Below are 24,364 nucleotides of genomic sequence, written 5' to 3' on the forward strand. Positions count from 1 at the left end.
CTGTGTGGCACATTCTGAAGAAAAACCTCCATATGAGAAAAATTGATGTGGTTTCTAACATTTTCCCTGTCAATATGTCAAACTCAGCCCTCTAGTGGATACTCACCTTGTTGTGGTGAGGGGGCTTAAACTTGTTGTTCAAGCTAACAAGTAACAAAGAGGTACCCACATACGCTGCATTACCACCAACGCAGTCCCACTATATTTTTCACTATTTATATTCATGGAGTCCCTCAGTGTAAATCCTACTTGTCTGTGGTGTAATAATCATGATGAAGATCTGGAACACATTCTTCTATACTGTCCATCCATAAACCACAAAAGAAGTAAATTAAAATCATCAGTACCAGTTGCAGAAGACACAGCCCTGCCGTATATATTGACTACACCCCAACTCTGGCTACTAGCAACAGGCATCTATAATGAACACCGATCAAAATACCTCTCATTTCTCGTGAAAAACAACAACTGAATAGACTACAGTGGACTATATGTTGTGAGCAAACAGCTGGATACATTAAGAAGATTGATGTCAAACTCAGGATGGAAACCTTGCATTAAATTTAACACTCACTATTCTACTAACTTGACTTAACTGTGACTGTTGTCCAATATATACCTAACAAGCTTCTTCATCAAGCTATATTTTTGCAATTTTACAGATTTTTGCTTAATTACTACAATTGCTTCTAAAGAACCCGGTGGTTCATTGCCGCCCTCACATAAGCCCACCATCGATCCCTATCCTGAGCAAGATTAATCTAGTCCCTACCATCATATTCCACTTCCCTCAAATGCATTTTATTATTATTCTTCCATCTCAAACGTCTGGATTTAATGTTCCTAATTATGTCAGGTGAAGAATACAATGTGTGTAGTTCTGCATTGTGTAACTTCCTCCATTCTCCTGTAACTTCATCCCTCTTAGCCTCAAATGAAAAAAAAAAAAAAAAAAAAAAAAAAAAAAAAAAAAAAAAATCCTCAAATAGTTTTCTAAATACCTTATTCTCGAACACCCTTAACCTCTGTTCCTCTCTCTTATGCATATACAGTAAAACCTCGATAAGACGCGCCTGCTTATTACGCTATCCCGTGTAATACGCTTTTTTTGTCCCGTCCCTGCACATTTCATATATAACGCCTTTATAAAACACCCCGTATGTTGCACTCAAGTCCTGCATAATACGCTGTTTTTGTGGAATATTTTCCATGTAATTTTCAGCAATGTATTGTAACAGCAATGAAACATTTTGGTCACTGAACTCACTGGTGCCATTAACCTGAAAAGTATTCGTATTCGACCCTTTACCTGCACATTTAAACCTTCATACTTCATACCTTAGTATACCCCACCCTCTTGTTATGCTCTCTTATTCGACTCCGTATCTGCGTGGTTAAAGCCTCATACAGTTACAATACCGGTACCCCACCCTCTTGCTAACCCTCTCTCTAAAACAGCATTCCTCACTCGGCCGTAATAAAATTCTGGAAATTTTTGCTGGGCAGTTTGTTGTCCTTTAGTGTATTGAAGTGTCTGTGAATGTCATTACAATGAGTGTCTGTGTCGGAAAAATTGGAAATCTTACGAAAGTACGATGAGAACAGTACTCTTAGTCAGAAACAACTCTCTGATTCATTAGGAATCCCATTATAGATATTAAGAATGATAATAAAAAATCGTGATTCAATCACTACAGCTGCGACGTCGGGAGGATGTAATCGCAGAAACTGAAGTGTGGTAAACATGAGGACTTGGAGAACACGCACACAGCAAACAACTATAAATGGCTTTTTTTCCAAAAGAATTAAGTACAGTACATATTGTAAATGTCTTTGACGTACAGTACAGTAATTACATAATGGAGTAATACTGTATTACCTTTCATGAATCATGTATTTCAATAAAGAAAAATGCTAATAGATATGAATATAAGTCAAAATTAGTATACACGTCTAATATTTACACCCAGTCCCTTGAACAGCGTCTTATCGGGGTTTTACTATACCGAAAATAATGAGATGCTTTACCTGGCTTTGCAGCTTTCATAACAGCCTGGTTGGACTTCAGAACAGCGTTGTAGATGGTTGCTTGGTCTTCAGTGAATTTCCCATTGACAGGGAAGGAGCATGTGATGTCTGCTGCATAGCCACAGTAGTTGGCTCCCATGTCAAATAAGCTGCAAGGGCAATTTCATTATTTTTAGTCAGTTCAGTTTAAAAGTCAATACAGACTATGTAAATTTATTAGCACTAGCTAGCTAGGCAGGCTTCATTAAAGTTACATCACAACAGTAGAAGTACTATAGTTGTTTTAACACACCTTAATCTTACACTTCCAGCACTTACAAGAGTTACATATAGTGAAGCAGAACAAGACTATCTGGACTGCTACACATTGGGGGAACTTATTTTCTGCGGTAAAAGTCTTCATTTGGCAAGGGAAAGCTATAAGATGTATCCAACAACTCTCTAAAAGCCATTCGTGCAGATTAAGGTTACCAGATTTTTTTCACAATTTCCAGGGACAGATATCGGCATATAAACCGATACCTTTAACATTTCATTAATTCATTAACTAGCGGACTTACTCGTGTTAATTATGTAAGATTTGTGCTGCTTACAGCTGTTTCAGTGCTTCACGCACCATCCTCAGAGCCTACTAGATCTCGGCGTCATCTCGAACTTCTCTGCCTGTTATGTGGGTGTATTGATTGTTGAAAGGTGTTGAAGAGTGGAGTCAAATAGTGTGTGTGTACTGAAATTGATCTGTGTGTTGAGAATTTGATCGGGGTGTGTTTTAATGTGTTTGTATATTTCGTATTGTTCTAGTGTGTTGAGTTTTTGGTTCTTTGGTTGTATGTGTAGGATTTCCATGTCCGTATTTATGTTATTGTATGTATGGTTAGCATTGGTTATGTGATCGGCGTATGTAGATGTATTGTGTCCTCTGGTTATTGCTTTAATGTGTTCTTTGTAGCGTGTTTGGAATGATCTGCCTGTCTGTCCAATGTAGAACTTATCGCAACTATTACATGTGAGTTTATATACACCTGCGTGATCGTATTTATTTGTTTGTGTTTTTTGTGTGTTGAGATGTCTTTGTAGTGTGTTTTCTGTTCTGTATGCTATGTTGTATTTCTGCTTTCTGAATGAAGATGCGATCTTATTTGTGCTTTTGTTTTCATATGTTAGTGTGATGTATTTCTTGTGTTCTTGTGTTTGTGTTGTGTTTTGCGTGTTTTTGTATTTCTTAAGTTTTTGTTTTATCTTCCTTATGATGTTGTCTATTATGTTTGGATTGTATCCGTTTTCTTGTGCTATGTATTTGATTGTGTTCACTTCTTCATTGTAATGTTGTTGGCTCATGGGTATGTTCAGTAATCTGTGTACCATTGTCCTGAATGCAGCATGTTTGTGTTGTATGGGATGGTTAGATGTGTTGTGTATGTGTGTCGTGGTGGTGGTTGGTTTTCTGTATATTTTGAAGGTGTGTTTGTTGTCAATTTTTGTTATGGTGATGTCTAGGAAATTTATGGAGTTGTTGTTTTCAAGTTCTAGTGTGTATTGAAGTTTTGGGTGTAATTTGTTTATGTATTGGTGTAGTTTTTGTATTTGTCTTTTGTTTCCTTTGTATAGTATGAGCATATCGTCTATGTATCTGTGCCAGTATATTATGTTGTCTGCATATTTGTTGTGTTCATTGTTGAGTATGTATGTTTGTTCTATGTTGTGTAAAAATATCTCTGCTAGTATGCTGGATATGGGTGATCCCATTGGCAAACCTTCTGTTTGGGTGTAGTATTTGTTGTTGTGTGTGAAATAGTTTTGCTTTGTTATGATGTCTGTGATTTCGATGATTTCTTCGATGTATTCTTGTGGTGTGTTGTTGTCTATGAGCATTTGTTTTAGTATCTGTAATGTATCTTGTATTGGTATGTTAGTGTATAAGTTGGTGATATCGAAAGATGCTAGTGTTGCACTGTGTGGTATGTGTTGTTGTTTTGTTTTATTGACGAGGTCTATAGTGTTCTTTATTGTTGTCTGTTCTCTGAATTTTATGTTGTTTCTGATGATTTTGTCCATGTGTGTGGCTAGTTTGTGTCCTGGTGCCTGTTTGTAGTTGATTAGGGGTCTGATAGGTATGTTTTCTTTGTGTATTTTGGGTAGTGCATTGAGTTTAGGTGATGCTTTCACCTTTCAACACCTTTCAACAATCAATACACCCACATAACAGGCAGAGAAGTTCGAGATGACGCCGAGATCTAGTAGGCTCTGAGGATGGTGCGTGAAGCACTGAAACAGCTGTAAGCCGCACAAATCTTACATAATTAACACGAGTAAGTCCACTAGTTAATCAATTAATTATATTCAAGTGTTAAAAGTAGTGTACGAAAGACTCAAAATGGTTTAACATTTCTGTTAGATTGCCGTACACTTATTTAGCTTTTCAGATAATTTAAAGAATGAAAATACTGGTAATGTGTGGGAAAAACATTCAACGCGTGAAAATTGAAATAAACGGGAAAATAATAGAACAAGTTTCTGAATTTACATACTTAGGAAATTTATTTCCAGAACATAAAACTGATCTAGATGTCAAATTACAAAAATATAACAAAATGGAGTTACTCGAAGACATTTTGGCAAACAGATGACAGTGGATACAAAGTTAATACTACACAATATAATGCCAAAAGCAGGACTCAGTTATGGAAGCGAAATTTGGATATTAAATAAACGAAAATGAAAGGAACTTGAAGCAGCTCAGATGCTTTTTTAAGATCGTTATTGGGTGTAACGAGGTTGGACCATAAAAGAAACAAAGATAGGCCTATCCAAAAAAACATTATAAGTTCCTTGTATAACCGAAGAAATTCAACAATATCAGCAACAGTGGAAGAACTGTATACAAAGAATGGAAAGGGAGAGACTTCCAAGATTAGCCTCGGTATATAGACCAAGAGGACGCGAAAATGTCCCAATTTCCTTCCAGTGGTGCTTGTATTTAGGCACTCTTGTGTTTAACTGTAATTACTTACCACATATCTCCATCACACATAAGCTTATCGTTGGGTGCTGCAGCATGTCCGTAGTGGAGGATTGCCCCATTCTGGCCGCTTCCACAAATGCAAGTGTAGGCAAAGAAACGGCAGCCACCAACCATGTAACAGTAGTTCTGGAAGATTGCTTCTGCTTGGTACTCCCGCATGCTATGCTTGAGTGTGCGCATCACCTGAATGTGAGCATCCGACGAAATCTTGTTCACGTACCGCAACACCTCCAGCTCCAGCTCCGACTTGATCACACGACTGGAAAATGTTCAATAAGCAATATAAGTCATCAGCTTCACTTGTATCTTAGCGAGGTAATGCAACAATACAGAAATAATTTATAACATACTGAAGGATGCACTGAGAGGAAGAAAAGTTCGGGACAGAAGATATCAGATGATAGACAGCATTAAGATATATGAATCATATTTGTACACTATGAGGACGACAAAAAAATTGGAAAGATTGGAGAATGCTGGAAAGACCTGTCTTTAAGCAGAACACTGTGAATGAATGGTACATTAAGTTTTAATCCAGCAACGTGCTGAGAGTTCACAGATGCAAGGAACAACAGTGGTGGGGGAACTTGCCACTGGTTACCTGACAGAAACACAAGGAATGTTCGCTGTGTTAAGCCAACTCAACCTGAAATGTAACGTTCCCTTGTAAGAAATGACCCGATATTCATTCTCTCTTGTGTTATCAAAATTTTGATAATCCACTCCACCATCGATTTCCTAACATTTTTTTCTGAGAACCCCCAATTTCTTACCCCTTTTTTCAAAAGAACTTAGAAAAAAAAAAGTAGCGAGATGACCTGACCTGACCTGACCTAATCTAACCTAACCTAACCTAACCTAAATTTTGACTTAGGCATCAATCTGACAAACACATCAATATCTCTTACCTTAATACTTCGGTGCACTGAGGTTAGGTTAGGTTAGGTTATGTTATATCAGGTCATTGCGCTACTTTTTTTTAAACGGTGGTAAAATAGGTGTTTTCAGAAAAAAAGGTAATTATTTATATTCACTACCTCGACTATTTCTGGCAGAAAGTTTCGATAAAAAAACCGTCGAATTTTCGCCTGAATTTTAAAACACTCTATCTTAATGTATGGTATAATCTTTTGGGGTAATTCACCTAATGCAATCCAAATATTTAAACTACAAAAGAGAGCTATTAGAGCCATAGTTCAAGTGACTCAAACTACCACCTGCAGACCATTCTTCAAAAAATTACATATCTTGCCATTACCCTGTATTTATATTTATGAAACCTTAAATTTTATCAAATATAATTTCCATAGCTTTCCTACAAATTCAGACACACGCCAGTACAATACAAGAAATAAAGATAATATTTTTATTGAAAGTTTTAACACAACTCTATATAAAAACAGTTTATTATCTTAAAGAAATAACTGCACATCAGAAATTTAAGAAAGCTCTTTATAAAATTTTAATCAAAAACTGCTTTTACAGTATGAACGAATTTATTGAAAATTGTCATAGCTGAATAGAAAAAGAACGCCTTACTTCAAAAAATTTTACTTCCTCTTTTCCAGATCCTGACTTCGAGAAGGATGTCTTCTCATGAAGGACGTGATGGTTGAAATTGACTCCTGACTTCACGACATACTACAAAAGGGACTTATAGCCGAAATACAGTAGACTGACCTGTAGTTTTCTTCAATCAAGTTCCAAATTTTTTATATTTGTATTTGTGTTGCTTTTAATTGTAGTTATTACTTTTATGCATATTGTGAGATTAATTATTAGTTCGTAAACATGACATGTCCCATAACTTATCATGTATATGATCAGTGGATTCAATAAATGATTATGATTATATTTTGCCCGCAAATGCGTATTTTCACTCTCAAACTCAACTTAAAGTATACAATATTCTGACACAAATTAGGCCTATTTGTTGAAATAGTTATAATTTCTCTAATTGACTTCAAATATATGCCACTCTACATAAAATAAATTAAAAAACATAAAATAAGCAAATCTATGCTAACCTACCTCGTCTACACTAACCTAACCTCTCATGTGACATCACAACGCAATCGCAGTGCAAAAGTGGAACAACTGCACGAATACAACTTAGAAAAAAAAATACATTAATTTAAATAAATTCCTTATTAACACAAATGCGGAAACGTAACACAGAAATTAGTACATATAACCTATTTTTCATAGCTTTTTACTCGATATAAATCGAGGCAGTTAATGTACACAATCAATAAAAAAGATTCGTAAATCAATGGTGGAGTAGATCTCCACAATTACCAAAATTTCCTCATTTTAACTTATTTTATTACACAGACCTGTATTTCTTTTTAAACTTACATGGCATTACTTTTACATTGACAGGTAGTGATTCATATGGCATCTTCTGCTGACTTCAACTGCTCTACAAGATATTCCTCCAAAGATTTCGGATGCATCCGGAGTTTGGAAAGTCTTTCATACTGCAGTTCCACAACTTTCAGTCCCAGTCTTCTAAAATGTCGTCTCCTCATAACCTGCGGTCCTATTAATTGTGAGCTGTTAGCGCAATAATGCTCAGGAATATGAATTAACACGGCCACATACAAGTTACGCTCCCTACGCAAATTGAATCGTATCGTAGAACCTCCCATGCCACTCGGATGTAACATGATATCTATCACATACAGGGGAATAGTAGGAAGATGGGGCAGAATCACAAATGAAGTGAGTCTGTCATGGCCACCTGTGATGTCAGCAAGAGGCTCTGAAATGTAGTTAATCATGCGACGAACTCTGCCATCTTGCCATATGCTCTTGGCTGAATGATCCTTCGGCAATACTGGACCTTTGTAACTTGAACATTCTAATGTCATAGCGGTATCAAAGAGCTTGAGTTTAGCTCTCATCTGTCTGAGGAGATTCACATCTCTGTTAGAGTGAAGTCTGTCAAGGAAATAGGGATTGAAGATCTTGTGCACAAAGTTCAAAGGAAATTTTCCGAGATAAATGCAAGTCAAGACAACATCAATAGCATCATCAGGACGAAATTGCACAAATTTTACATCCAGCACGTTTTCTAAAGTCTGCCAAAATTTAAGATCTGTTGGTTTAAAACTCAACATACCAAATGGAGCAAACAGAGCTTTGATAATGATAGGTGAGAGATCTTGACCATGCTCGATAAAATACTTTTCACAGCCTAGTAAGATGGGTTCTGAACGAAGACGGAATCTACCACAGTACTCCATTATAGATGCTAATACTGCTGGGTTCTTCACTTTTGATGATTTGGCCTTCACATAACGTTCCAGAGCTTTAGTTATTCCGGGATCCACATAGTCTAGAGAACAAAAGCCTGATACTATTTCCAGCAAATCATCCTCACTCACTGTATGAATATTGGTATTTATCCAACGAGAGAAAACGTTCATGATTCGTGGAGAAAATAATTTCACTTCTAATAAGATTGACAGAATTTCCGCCACAGCATCTCCTGGTAACCTCCACCAAACATGACCACAGCGCCTCTCTAGGAGACTGAATACAACCTTACGGCTTTGTTTAAGTAATGGTAAAATGCGGAAAACTTCCATAATATTTTTTTCGTTCATCTCTTTCTCTTTATCAACTAAACCAACCCACAATTTATCCACATTCTCACCACTTTTCTTCGAATTCATAAAAGAAGCTAATACTCTCATTATTTCACACACTTGTACTACAGTAAACTTCCCGTCTGTTACTCTGATAAGTATTTCATCACAAAGTTTGTCTCTGTACACTGTAGAATTCCCACCAAACATTTCTCTACTGACTATCTTCAAAGCATCGAGAATTATACTTGAATCTGTTCCTGAAGTTATTGTCTCTATTAACTGATTGAAAATAGCTGTTCTTGTGAAATTTTCTGGTATGTCCTCACCACTTCTTACTAGTGCATTGCGATATTGATGATTATTTTCAAGCTCGATTATTTTCCTCAAAGCATGAATGGCTACAAGAGGTGTAACTTCATCATCTGGTATAGTGTCTAATAGTAAGAAAACTCCTTTAGCAGTGAAACATCTACTCAAGCCATTAATTATTTCGTTGGTTTCCACATTATTTGCTTCACATGATTTACCATTAGACTTAACACTATCCTCCAAGGACGTTTTAGAATTACTAGAATTTGAATCACCACCGCCGACATCTGAACCATCTCCATTTTTAGAATTGAAATTACGTAACGAGACTAAACCAACATCTTTAACTTTCCGCACAATTGCTGGTAGTTCTTGCATATCTAGACCATCTTGCAGAATTATCGTTGTCTGGCCCAAATCTTCTTTTTTACTGGATTTTAATATTATATCCGTCTTTGACAAACAAGAAACAGTCAGATTTCCCCATATCATTGATACCGATGAGGTGTCATTTAAAAGAGCTTTGCCACCTTTATAAAATATCTGCTTTACAATTGATCTTGACATACTAATATATAAAAACACGATTAATTTAAATACTCGTAAAATGAAGTAGTGTAGTATTCACTTTAATTTTCCACCACTAACAAAATAACAAACACATTACGCAGCACGTTTACTTTCGTCTGCTTGTAACGTAGTCATGGCCTGTTAAATCACGTTAAGGATAAACCACTAAAGTTATTCCGCAGAGACAGCTGAACATCGATTACCTACCATTCTGCCATTACTGGATACAGAATCTCGTTGTTCACATTGAACCTGAAAATGAAAAATAAGAATTATTATTTAATCTCAATTATGTGTCTATGTACGAATAATATATACCTTTACCGTAATTTTGTTCAACCATATTGTTTCTTTTCAAACAGTAGCAACCCAATGGCGGCCACAACGCTTCCTTCATCTTACCAATAGGTGGCATGAACAGGCTAAACGACTCCATAACAGACTATCTGGAGTCATAAATTTTCCGGAAAATTTTTTATTCGCCTTATTTAACAATTTTTCAGCTTATTGATTTTTCTCATTTTTCTAATGATAGTGAAATTGGTTATAAATATTCCTCTTATTAAGCTTTTTTTTTTTTAATTTTACTAAGTATCAGTCGCGGAAAATTTTGAAATCTTTTTCCTTCCCTCATCACTATAGTCTGAGGCTATCAATGAAAAAGAAATATTTTGATTGTTGTAAGCATTCGTTTACAGTTAGAATATTCATACCCCACTTTAGATAAACTTACCCACTAATTCCATCAAACGCTGCTTCCACGAATGGCAGACCGCTATCTGTGTTTACACCATACTGTAAGACAAAAAAAAATATTATTATTATTATTATTATTATTATTATTATTATTATTATTATTATTATTAACCCTATTTTATCTGAAGATATATTAGGGCCGTAATTAAATCATACTTATTACAGCCCTGTACAAATACATAAAATATATACATAATTATGACATAAAATACACTTTATAATTATGCTTTATAATGATGTAAAACCCACGTGTTTCACATAATTATAATGGCTCAATTAATTGTAATACAGGCAAGTACTGTCGCTTTCTATCCATGTTACATTTGAAGTAACAAAGATATGGATTAGGTTACGATATTCTAATTCTCTAATTCTGAAGTTCAGAGAATTCAGAGTTAGGACTACATGAAAGTCATCTTTCATCTTTGAATTTATTTAAATCGTTTTCATAATATCGCAAAACAATCTTAAAGTACTACTGAACGTAAGTGTTGAATAATATTTCCAATGCCTAATAAAATTGAATAATCGTTAAAATACACTACAGTACTACAGTTACATAATGATTATAAAACTAGATTCAGAATTCTTAGCATGAAATACATTTAAGCCAAAATGAGGAGGTATAAAAATTATTTTAAAATAAAAGATCGTCGTTCAATGTAGACTAGACCTTGCAATCCATAGATAATAATAAGTCACTGATTGCCATGGCAACCTGATCATGTTTATATTTACAATAAAGGCCTAGCTGCAAGCCCGAAATATGAATTACTTCTTTCGCTAAAATGATTTATCATGAAGAAAGCTCCTTCAGATATTGAAGAAGCAGCTTCATTTCTTTCAGCAGAAAAATCTGAAATGAAATATGAATTGGCGTATAAGCACTTTCTGAAAAGGTGCAAGATAAGAAAGAAGGTAATATTACAAATGAGAAGGTTTCGGTAGCTTGTTTTGAGTATTTATCTAAATCTTATAAACCTTCATTTCCATGGGCTCATTATTCCGTGCCGCGGACAGTGACGTCCATGAAAACAAACGTCATTATCAATAAAAACACTAATTTAATGCTTTTATAATAAGAAAATGCGACGGACATAGAAAAAAGACATCTAAAATTTTTAAAGAACGGGAAGCTAGAGTCGATTACCACACTGAATGCAGTAATGACTTGATTACTGCACTCAGTACGGTAATCAATGTCATTACTACGGTGAAATAAGTGTCGATAAGTAGGCATTATTACAAAACACTCATAAAACAAAACCATATACTTACTTACTGGCTTTTAAGGAACCCGGAGGTTCATTGCCGCCCTCACATAAGCCCGCCATTGGTCCCTATCCTGAGCAAGATTTATCCATTCTCTATCATCATATCCCACCTCCCTCAAATCCATTTTAATATTATCTTCCCATCTACGTCTCGGCCTCCCTAAAGGTCTTTTTCCCTCCGGCCTCCCAAATAACACTCTATATGCATTTCTGGATTCGCCCGTACGTGCTACATGCCCTGCCCATCTCAAACGTCTGGATTTAATGTTCCTAATTATGTCAGGTGAAGACTACAATGCGTGCAGTTCTGTGTTGTGTAACTTTCTCCATTCTCCTGTAACTTCATCCCTCTTAGCCCCAAATATTTTCCTAAGCACCTTATTCTCAAACACCCTTAATCTCTGTTCCTCTCTCAAAGTGAGAGTCCAAGTTTCACAACCATAAAGAACAACCGGTAATATAACTGTTTTATAAATTCTAACTTTCAGATTTTTCGACAGCAGACTGGATGATAAAAGTTTCTGAACCGAATAATAACAGGCATTTCCCATATTTATTCTGTGTTTAATTTCCTCCCGAGTATCATTTATATTTGTTACTGTTGCTCCCAGATATTTGAACTTCTCCACCTCTCCAAAAGATAAATTTCCAATTTTTATATTTCCATTTCGTACAATATTCTCGTCACGAGACATAATCATAATATACTTTGTCTTTTCGGGATTTACTTCCAAACCTATCTCTTTACTTGCTTCCAGTAAAATTCCCGTGTTTTCTCTAATCGTTTGTGGATTTTCTCCTAACATATTCACGTCATCCGCATAGACAAGCAGCTGATGTAACCCGTTCAATTCCAAACCCTCTCTGTTATCCTGGACTTTCCTAATGGCATACTCTAAAGCAAAGTTAAAAAGTAAAGGTGATAGTGCTTCTCCTTGCATCGATAATATAACTATTTTATAAAATATGACTTTCAGCTTTTTTAAAGTTATATATAATAATCTCTGATTCAGTGCATACTTCTTTTATGTGCAACGAAGTATTTAGTACTGGGTTCCATGGCGATTTCAAGCTTCGATTACATAAACAGAATAAGCTGAATGCTTCTACAATGTAATTAACTCTACATTGTGACTACACTAGAATGCAATAGGTATGTTCGGTTCGAGCCAATGAGGTAGGCTTCCATAATTAGTTTCTATGTAGGTACCTATTAAGAGTTTGGACACCAGAAAGGCGCCCCTTCGACCACCGGAAGCTGTCAAGGTCAAACGGCGAGGAGTTCTTTAACCATAACAAAGTTATTGACGCGGGACTCGGCCCTGACACAGGGCAAAGCCCGCCGCCGCTCGCACATGGTGAATTTTAGTGCAAATAAAGGAGCTGAGCAAGGCGAAATTTAATATCCCCAAGAGCGCAGAGTACAACAAGATGCTAAATGTACGCAATGCGTAGAAGCGCTTGTTGCAACTGCTAGGTTCAGCAACAGTGCCCAAAGTGTGACGTCCCTCAGAATTCAAGGCCTTACTTTTCTGTGGACACGAAGAATAAATAGTTTATTGTGCACGTCGGGTGGGAGTGCAGTCATGAACTACAGTAAGAACCATCATCATCATCATTATCTTTCCTTCAGCTCCATTTTTATCTTCTTTATCATTATCAACTCCCCCCTTTGGTCTGATTGAATGGTTTCTTCCGAGGTTTTCCCCGGCCGTGGGACTGAAGCCGGATGGTCTATGGCGAGTCCTCGGCATCACTTCATTTCACCCCCTTTGGTCTGATTACCTGGTTGGGGTTTTTTTCCGAGGTTTTCTCTAACCATAAGGCAAATGCAAGGTAATCTTTCGGCGAATCCTCGGGCCTCACCTCATCTCACGACATCTCGCCAAAATATTGTAAAAAAATTGTAGAAAATTGTAAAAAAATGGTTGAAAATTACAAAATTGTAAAACTGTAAAAATTGTAAAATATTGTAAAAATTGTAATTGTAATATTGTAAAATTTTGACTTGTTCCACATCTTAAAGCTTCATTGCCAATGTAAGATCTATGGAACATAATAAATTAAATTTAAAAAAAAATCTCTTTTTCTTCAGCTTCATCTTTATCAACATCATCATCATCAGGCCTATCAACTTATCTTTTTCAGTTCCTTCAATATCATCATCATCATCATCTTTTTTCAGCTCTATCCTTATCTTCATCATGAACTACTTCACTTTTTCTTCAGCTTCATCTTTATAAACATCTTCCTTCATCATTACCAACTTCTCTTTTTCAGCTCCTTCTTTATCTTCTTCCTTCGTTATCATCATCGTCATCATCATCTTTTCTTCAGCTTCATCCTTATATTCTTCTTCATCATCTTTTTTCTTCAGCTTCATCTTCATCAATATCTTCTTCCTTCATAATCATTAACAGCTTATTTTCTTCAGCTTCATTTTTATCTTCCTCATTAGCAGCAGCAACAGCATTTTTTCTTCAGCGCCAGCTTATCTATCTTCTTTATATTCATCATCATCATCATCATCATCATCATCATCATCATCATCATCATCATCAACAACTTCTCTTCTTCTTCAGCTTCATTTTTATGTATCTTTTCTTCTTCATCTTCATCATCAACTTTTCTTTCTTTTCAGCTCCATCTTTATCCTATTTATCAACATCATCATCAACATCATCATCATGATCATCAACTTTTCTTCCTTAGCTCCATCCCCACCAATATCCCCCAATAACAAACAATAATAATAATAATAATAATAATAATAATAATAATAATAATAATAATAATAATAATAGACCTAAATTGTATTCTTCTTCAACTCCAACTCCACTATCTTCATCTTTATCATCTTCATTATTAGTTTCAATGTTTTCACCACTATCACCATAATCATATCATCATGCTGATGTAACAAAGATCTATTTTCCATTATGCACTAAAGACAATATTTATCATGCCCATATGTTGTATTGCTACAAGAAGCCGCTTGGGTCAACGAAGAGCGAAAAGTGGCCTATAGAAAAGTTATTCTGATAACATTATATTATATATTTAAATAATTGAAGATCTCCCTCAAAGAAGGTTGTATATCAACGGCTTTTGCATATGATATACAACGTGCTTTGAGGGAGGTCTTCAATTATCTCACCGTAACTTCGCTTAAAGCATCAGAGACTGTCGGAATTTAGTAGCGTTCAAAAGCAAACTTATTAAGCATTTTCTTACTGCGTAGAGTAGGTTTAATTTTTACTTAGTTAATAAAAAAAATCTCTCTTCTTAATTTTTACAATGAACTGTCTAGCTATTATTAGTCTGTTAATCTTTTAGTACTTTGATTTTTATTGTACTTGTAAATTCAATATTAATTGTAATTATAATTGTAATTGTATTCTTAATATTGTAGCTGTAATCCCCTGGTAGAGGGGAAGAGAAGGCCTGATGGCCTTATCTCTACCAGGTTAAATAAATAAATAAAATTAATTAAATTGTCCATAATTCATCTGATCTAAATTAAGACAGCCATTTTGTACGCTTGTTGAGATCTCTGCTGTAGAAAACAGCGACTATTTCAGCATATTTACCAACACTAAGCATTGCGAAACGAGTTACGTGTTAAAGAAATCTGTGACCTTCATGAAACAGCGATATGATAGAATGTCAGCGGCACAGACGATAATGTCGGGTATTTCAGGACTCTAACATCATTCAGAAACATAACTGAAGCATATAAGGCTTTCCTTCCTTCAGTGTTTGTGTATCATCGTGTTGAAAGTGTTGATGACTAACACAGACCCTGACAGATTCCTGGAGAACTCAATTTGTTGTTGCTTGTAATACAGCAAGGCTTGAAGGATGTTTTTGTTGTGTTCTTGGTAAATGACGCGCTACAGCAAGTACTGGTGGCTATCAAGGACAGCGATATACGAATGGAATGTTTCCTCGACTTGCGCCATATGGAGCTGAAATATCTAATGCTCGTTATCAAGGTCGCATTCTGGCACGTGGTGACATAGAGTGCGTGTGGCAAACGTGACTGCTAGAGTCTTGTTTATCTGCTGCACTTGTTGTCTGAGGAGATCTCAACGTGCTCACACTCAACCTCTGTGTTGTATGTGCTTTAATCATCGCGTTGCTAAGCAACGTCTTCCCACCTTTCTCGAGTACGACAAAATATGTCCAGTTTTGGAATACCCTACGTTCGTTTTTTTAACTGGTTATTTTACGACGCTTTATTACCGCTGTTAAAAATATGTTCAAAATTCAATGAAATAGGGTAAACTAGGTAGTTATTGACCAGTATACGTGATTGACCGATTCCTTTTTTCAAGTATATTGTGAATAAACCACGATCGTGATTTCACTTTTTGCTGCATATACCTCTAGTAACAACCCCTATTTGTGGTTAGTTGTCGCTGTTCATCCCACTGAGTTAGTGTCTGTTGTCTGAGAGGACTGAAATCGATTGGAGATGCAACTGAACGTAAACAAGTGTAAGTAACTAGAGAAATTGCTAAGAATAATGCATCCAATAATTTATTTATTCTGCAAAGGATACATAAATTCTGGTGCTCGTTTTTACACTCACAGTGTGAGAAAAGGTGTAAGGTTTCCGTCCACAGAATATTATTTTGTTAAAGTTTTTATATGAGATAAAAATGCCCCGTGGTCAATCACTATAAAGTGAATGGCCGCAAACTACAGTGATTGGTCGTTCATAAATTATTTGTTAGAATAATGACCAATTTGCTCCAATTCTATATATGTTATCGGTTAAATGATGGGGATTTTTACAGGACTGATACTATATTATAATGCCTAAGCCAGGTAAAGCGCATTATACAGGGGAAGCTTTACGAAACGCTACAGAACCTGTCCGCAGTGGATTTGGTTTAAATGAAGCTGCCAAGAAGTTTGGTGTCCTAAAAGCAACCTTAGCGTCCAGAAACAAATATCCCGTTGAAGGAAAAGTGTTCTTTGGTCCTCGTCCAGTGCTGGGTGAAGCCATTTGTAATAACATCAGAGAAATGACACACACTTGCTTCTGATAAGGCACAAAAGAGAAAAATGGAAGAAGAGGCAAGAGAAGAAAGGAAGCGAATAAGAAATGAAAGAAAAGGCAGCGAGAAGAGTTCTTTTCTTATTTTTTTAACTTGGTTATTTAACGACACTGTATCAACTACGAGGTAGCGTCGATGAGATTGATGATAGCGAGATGGTATTTGGCGAGATGAGGCCGACGATTCGTCATAGATTACCTGAAATTTGCCTTACGGTTGGGCAAAACCTCGGAAAAACCCAACCAGGTAATCAGCCCAAGCGGGAATTGAACCCGCGCCCGAACGAAACTTCGGATCGGCAGGCAAACACTTTTGCCGACAGAGCTACGCCGGTGGCGAACAGTTCTTAATGAGAAAGATCAGAAGAAGAGAAACGAAACAGACAAGAAAAAAGTGAAAATTGTGAAAATGTGTTGTTCAATCACTAATAAATGAGTATTCAATAACTGTGCAGTAGACGGTCAATCACTAATAAGCGTGTGGTCAATAACTGTGCAGTAGACGGTCAATAACTGTAAAAGTGGACTTGTTGTGTTTATTTAATTTATCTTTGCATTAAAATTTTCTTTTTTCTTTTGTTTATTGATTTTGATTTGTTTCTGAATCTTCACTTGACCCAATGCCTTTAAAATTCTCTCAATAAGTTACCACTGTTTTCCGCTATTTCATTGTTTTATTATTCATTAGCTTAAGTGGTCAATCACTATACAGTTTACCCTTGTAGTCTAAAACATTTGTGCATGTGATGACTCCCTGCAAACAGTCCAACATTTGTTATTTGAGTGTCACAAATTTGAACTGCAACGTCTTGAACTGTTTGTCGATTAGACAGGTGCGACACGAAGTACTCCCCACCAATACAAGTGTTCCGAAATAAATGCTGTTATCAAGATTTTATGAGATATGTAAATTACGTTCACAAAAGTTGTAATCTGAACACATGATAAAATTTGTATATATTCACTGAATTATTATTATTTTTTCAATGGTTTTTTTCTTATATATTTTGCTATAAATATTTAAATTAACAGTTGATAGAAATAAATTAGGATAATAATCTAAAATAGATTCCGATAAAAGTGTTGTATAAAATTTAGAAACTGCTTGTAACAACATTGTTTAACGGAAAACTGTGTAACGTGTTCAAAGATATCAACCCACAGAAATTTAAACTACAGTCTAATGAATATTAGGATTACTTATTTGCGTAGGTTATAATATATTATACATTTCATGAAACTTGTTAATAGAAATATAAGATTGTATTTTAGTATTTAATTTCATCTCACTGCATTTCATTCATTCATGTGTATAAATTATAAAACGTGGTAGAGATTTGCTGAATTTATAGATTTGTAAAATTGTATTAATTTCATAATTGAAACGTAAGATTAATTCAATAGGAGACTTCATTAATCAATATCATATTATTATTATTATTATTATTATTATTATTATTATTATTGTTGTTGTTGTTATTATGTATTTATAACCCTAACATACCTATCTCAGGTAAAATAGGGTTCTCTGTGAAATTGGGATCTATATTTCAGCATTTCTTACATTAAATACAAACATTTTCTTAATGCTATACTGAACGTAAGATGGTTTTAAACAGTATTGCTATCTACTGTATTTGTCAATCTATAATTTTCATGTGTAGGTATATTTTACAAACAGTTATATTACCGGTTGTTCTGTATGATTCTGCGACTTGGACTCTCACTTTGAGAGAGGAACAGAGATTAAGGGCGTTTGAGAATAAGGTTCTTAGCAAAATATTTGGGGCTAAGAGCGATGAAGTTACAAGAAAATGGAGAAAGTTACACAACGCAGAACTGCACGCATTGTATTCTTCACCTGACATAATTAGGAACATTATATCCAGACGTTTGAGATGGGCAGGGCATGTAGCACGTATGGGCGAATCCAGAAATGCATTTAGAGTATTAGTGGGAGACAGGAGGGAAAAAGACCTTTGGGAAGGCCGAGGCGCAGGTGGGAGGATAATACACCCAGTACATCAAGTACAAGCAATAAATTTACTATCAACAAGAATCTCTTCAGAATTAAGTACACCCAATAAATTTACTATCAAAACAATTTCTTCAGCATCAAGTACACCCAGAAAAATTACTAATCGACAAGAATTTCTTCAGAATTAAGTATACCCAATAAATTTACTATCAACAACAATTTTTTCACTATCAAGTACTCCCAATAAATTCACTAATAAACAATAATTTCTTCAGTATCAAGTATACCCAGAAAAATTACTAATTGACAAGAATTTCTTCAGAATTAAGAACACCCAATAAATTTACTATCAAAACAATTTCTTCAGCATCAAGTACACCCAGAAAAATTACTAATCGACAAGAATTTCTTCAGAATTAAGTATACCCAATAAATTTACTATCAACAACAATTTTTTCACTATCAAGTACTCCCAATAAATTCACTAATAAACAATAATTTCTTCAGTATCAAGTATACCCAGAAAAATTACTAATTGACAAGAATTTCTTCAGAATTAAGAACACCCAATAAATTTACTATCAAAACAATTTCTTCAGCATCAAGTACACCCAGAAAAATTACTAATCGACAAGAATTTCTTCAGAATTAAGTATACCCAATAAATTTACTATCAACAACAATTTTTTCACTATCAAGTACTCCCAATAAATTCACTAATAAACAATAATTTCTTCAGTATCAAGTATACCCAGAAAAATTACTAATTGACAAGAATTTCTTCAGAATTAAGAACACCCAATAAATTTACTATCAAAACAATTTCTTCAGCATCAAGTACACCCAGAAAAATTACTAATCGACAAGAATTTCTTCAGAATTAAGTATACCCAATAAATTTACTATCAACAACAATTTTTTCACTATCAAGTACTCCCAATAAATTCACTAATAAACAATAATTTCTTCAGTATCAAGTATACCCAGAAAAATTACTAATTGACAAGAATTTCTTCAGAATTAAGAACACCCAATAAATTTACTATCAAAACAATTTCTTCAGCATCAAGTACACCCAGAAAAATTACTAATCGACAAGAATTTCTTCAGAATTAAGTATACCCAATAAATTTACTATCAACAACAATTTTTTCACTATCAAGTACTCCCAATAAATTCACTAATAAACAATAATTTCTTCAGTATCAAGTATACCCAGAAAAATTACTAATTGACAAGAATTTCTTCAGAATTAAGAACACCCAATAAATTTACTATCAACAACAATTTCTTCAGCATCAAGTACACCCAGAAAAATTACTAATCGACAAGAATTTCTTCAGAATTAAGTATACCCAATAAATTTACTATCAACAACAATTTTTTCACTATCAAGTACTCCCAATAAATTCACTAATAAACAATAATTTCTTCAGTATCAAGTATACCCAGAAAAATTACTAATTGACAAGAATTTCTTCAGAATTAAGAACACCCAATAAATTTACTATCAACAACAATTTCTTCAGCATCAAGTACACCCAGAAAAATTACTAATCGACAAGAATTTCTTCAGAATTAAGTATACCCAATAAATTTACTATCAACAACAATTTTTTCACTATCAAGTACTCCCAATAAATTCACTAATAAACAATAATTTCTTCAGTATCAAGTATACCCAGAAAAATTACTAATTGACAAGAATTTCTTCAGAATTAAGAACACCCAATAAATTTACTATCAAAACAATTTCTTCAGCATCAAGTACACCCAGAAAAATTACTAATCGACAAGAATTTCTTCAGAATTAAGTATACCCAATAAATTTACTATCAACAACAATTTTTTCACTATCAAGTACTCCCAATAAATTCACTAATAAACAATAATTTCTTCAGTATCAAGTATACCCAGAAAAATTACTAATTGACAAGAATTTCTTCAGAATTAAGAACACCCAATAAATTTACTATCAAAACAATTTCTTCAGCATCAAGTACACCCAGAAAAATTACTAATCGACAAGAATTTCTTCAGAATTAAGTATACCCAATAAATTTACTATCAACAACAATTTTTTCACTATCAAGTACTCCCAATAAATTCACTAATAAACAATAATTTCTTCAGTATCAAGTATACCCAGAAAAATTACTAATTGACAAGAATTTCTTCAGAATTAAGAACACCCAATAAATTTACTATCAAAACAATTTCTTCAGCATCAAGTACACCCAGAAAAATTACTAATCGACAAGAATTTCTTCAGAATTAAGTATACCCAATAAATTTACTATCAACAACAATTTTTTCACTATCAAGTACTCCCAATAAATTCACTAATAAACAATAATTTCTTCAGTATCAAGTATACCCAGAAAAATTACTAATTGACAAGAATTTCTTCAGAATTAAGAACACCCAATAAATTTACTATCAACAACAATTTCTTCAGCATCAAGTACACCCAGAAAAATTACTAATCGACAAGAATTTCTTCAGAATTAAGTATACCCAATAAATTTACTATCAACAACAATTTTTTCACTATCAAGTACTCCCAATAAATTCACTAATAAACAATAATTTCTTCAGTATCAAGTATACCCAGAAAAATTACTAATTGACAAGAATTTCTTCAGAATTAAGAACACCCAATAAATTTACTATCAACAACAATTTCTTCAGCATCAAGTACACCCAGAAAAATTACTAATCGACAAGAATTTCTTCAGAATTAAGTATACCCAATAAATTTACTATCAACAACAATTTTTTCACTATCAAGTACTCCCAATAAATTCACTAATAAACAATAATTTCTTCAGTATCAAGTATACCCAGAAAAATTACTAATTGACAAGAATTTCTTCAGAATTAAGAACACCCAATAAATTTACTATCAAAACAATTTCTTCAGCATCAAGTACACCCAGAAAAATTACTAATCGACAAGAATTTCTTCAGAATTAAGTATACCCAATAAATTTACTATCAACAACAATTTTTTCACTATCAAGTACTCCCAATAAATTCACTAATAAACAATAATTTCTTCAGTATCAAGTATACCCAGAAAAATTACTAATTGACAAGAATTTCTTCAGAATTAAGAACACCCAATAAATTTACTATCAAAACAATTTCTTCAGCATCAAGTACACCCAGAAAAATTACTAATCGACAAGAATTTCTTCAGAATTAAGTATACCCAATAAATTTACTATCAACAACAATTTTTTCACTATCAAGTACTCCCAATAAATTCACTAATAAACAATAATTTCTTCAGTATCAAGTATACCCAGAAAAATTACTAATTGACAAGAATTTCTTCAGAATTAAGAACACCCAATAAATTTACTATCAAAACAATTTCTTCAGCATCAAGTACACCCAGAAAAATTACTAATCGACAAGAATTTCTTCAGAATTAAGTATACCCAATAAATTTACTATCAACAACAATTTTTTCACTATCAAGTACTCCCAATAAATTCACTAATAAACAATAATTTCTTCAGTATCAAGTATACCCAGAAAAATTACTAATTGACAAGAATTTCTTCAGAATTAAGAACACCCAATAAATTTACTATCAACAACAATTTCTTCAGCATCAAGTACACCCAGAAAAATTACTAATCGACAAGAATTTCTTCAGAATTAAGTATACCCAATAAATTTACTATCAACAACAATTTTTTCACTATCAAGTACTCCCAATAAATTCACTAATAAACAATAATTTCTTCAGTATCAAGTATACCCAGAAAAATTACTAATTGACAAGAATTTCTTCAGAATTAAGAACACCCAATAAATTTACTATCAAAACAATTTCTTCAGCATCAAGTACACCCAGAAAAATTACTAATCGACAAGAATTTCTTCAGAATTAAGTATACCCAATAAATTTACTATCAACAACAATTTTTTCACTATCAAGTACTCCCAATAAATTCACTAATAAACAATAATTTCTTCAGTATCAAGTATACCCAGAAAAATTACTAATTGACAAGAATTTCTTCAGAATTAAGAACACCCAATAAATTTACTATCAAAACAATTTCTTCAGCATCAAGTACACCCAGAAAAATTACTAATCGACAAGAATTTCTTCAGAATTAAGTATACCCAATAAATTTACTATCAACAACAATTTTTTCACTATCAAGTACTCCCAATAAATTCACTAATAAACAATAATTTCTTCAGTATCAAGTATACCCAGAAAAATTACTAATTGACAAGAATTTCTTCAGAATTAAGAACACCCAATAAATTTACTATCAAAACAATTTCTTCAGCATCAAGTACACCCAGAAAAATTACTAATCGACAAGAATTTCTTCAGAATTAAGTATACCCAATAAATTTACTATCAACAACAATTTTTTCACTATCAAGTACTCCCAATAAATTCACTAATAAACAATAATTTCTTCAGTATCAAGTATACCCAGAAAAATTACTAATTGACAAGAATTTCTTCAGAATTAAGAACACCCAATAAATTTACTATCAAAACAATTTCTTCAGCATCAAGTACACCCAGAAAAATTACTAATCGACAAGAATTTCTTCAGAATTAAGTATACCCAATAAATTTACTATCAACAACAATTTTTTCACTATCAAGTACTCCCAATAAATTCACTAATAAACAATAATTTCTTCAGTATCAAGTATACCCAGAAAAATTACTAATTGACAAGAATTTCTTCAGAATTAAGAACACCCAATAAATTTACTATCAACAACAATTTCTTCAGCATCAAGTACACCCAGAAAAATTACTAATCGACAAGAATTTCTTCAGAATTAAGTATACCCAATAAATTTACTATCAACAACAATTTTTTCACTATCAAGTACTCCCAATAAATTCACTAATAAACAATAATTTCTTCAGTATCAAGTATACCCAGAAAAATTACTAATTGACAAGAATTTCTTCAGAATTAAGAACACCCAATAAATTTACTATCAAAACAATTTCTTCAGCATCAAGTACACCCAGAAAAATTACTAATCGACAAGAATTTCTTCAGAATTAAGTATACCCAATAAATTTACTATCAACAACAATTTTTTCACTATCAAGTACTCCCAATAAATTCACTAATAAACAATAATTTCTTCAGTATCAAGTATACCCAGAAAAATTACTAATTGACAAGAATTTCTTCAGAATTAAGAACACCCAATAAATTTACTATCAAAACAATTTCTTCAGCATCAAGTACACCCAGAAAAATTACTAATCGACAAGAATTTCTTCAGAATTAAGTATACCCAATAAATTTACTATCAACAACAATTTTTTCACTATCAAGTACTCCCAATAAATTCACTAATAAACAATAATTTCTTCAGTATCAAGTATACCCAGAAAAATTACTAATTGACAAGAATTTCTTCAGAATTAAGAACACCCAATAAATTTACTATCAAAACAATTTCTTCAGCATCAAGTACACCCAGAAAAATTACTTTCGCGAATTGTGACTTACATAATAATTAATGTACATTTAATTAAAATCCCATCTTTTTAAATTTAATATTGTTTGTAATAAAAATTAATATATCCTTTATTCCGTTGTTACTGCCATTCACGTGTAGTGGAGAGCAGATATCACAAGATATCTCTGATGAAACTTTTAAACAAATATGGTCAGCGTTGTTTACGAATACAGGAGGCTGTGACAGCGAATGAAATATGATATGTAAGTAAATGAAACATCATATCTAATAGCA

General features: G+C 33.5%; 1 protein-coding gene across 3 annotated transcripts in view; it reads right to left on the reverse strand.

Annotated features, from left to right (window-relative positions):
- The window catches only part of Dip-C (dipeptidase C), an 894,313-nt gene that overhangs the window by 12,999 nt on the left and 856,950 nt on the right, over positions 1-24,364 (reverse strand). For 2 of the 3 annotated variants that reach the window (XM_069825325.1, XM_069825323.1), the window contains exons 5-8: positions 10,259-10,320; positions 9,733-9,777; positions 5,040-5,309; positions 2,029-2,177 (exon numbers count right to left, since the gene is read on the reverse strand). In XM_069825325.1, coding sequence (XP_069681426.1) covers positions 2,029-2,177; positions 5,040-5,309; positions 9,733-9,777; positions 10,259-10,320 — 526 coding nt within the window. Of the gene's footprint in view, positions 1-2,028; positions 2,178-5,039; positions 5,310-7,408; positions 9,674-9,732; positions 9,778-10,258; positions 10,321-24,364 lie in introns of those variants that run through there. The other variant, XM_069825322.1, reaches the window with a different exon arrangement.

The sequence above is a fragment of the Periplaneta americana genome, chromosome 5 (genome assembly GCF_040183065.1).
Source record: "Periplaneta americana isolate PAMFEO1 chromosome 5, P.americana_PAMFEO1_priV1, whole genome shotgun sequence".
Classification (NCBI taxonomy): Eukaryota; Metazoa; Arthropoda; class Insecta; order Blattodea; family Blattidae; genus Periplaneta; species Periplaneta americana.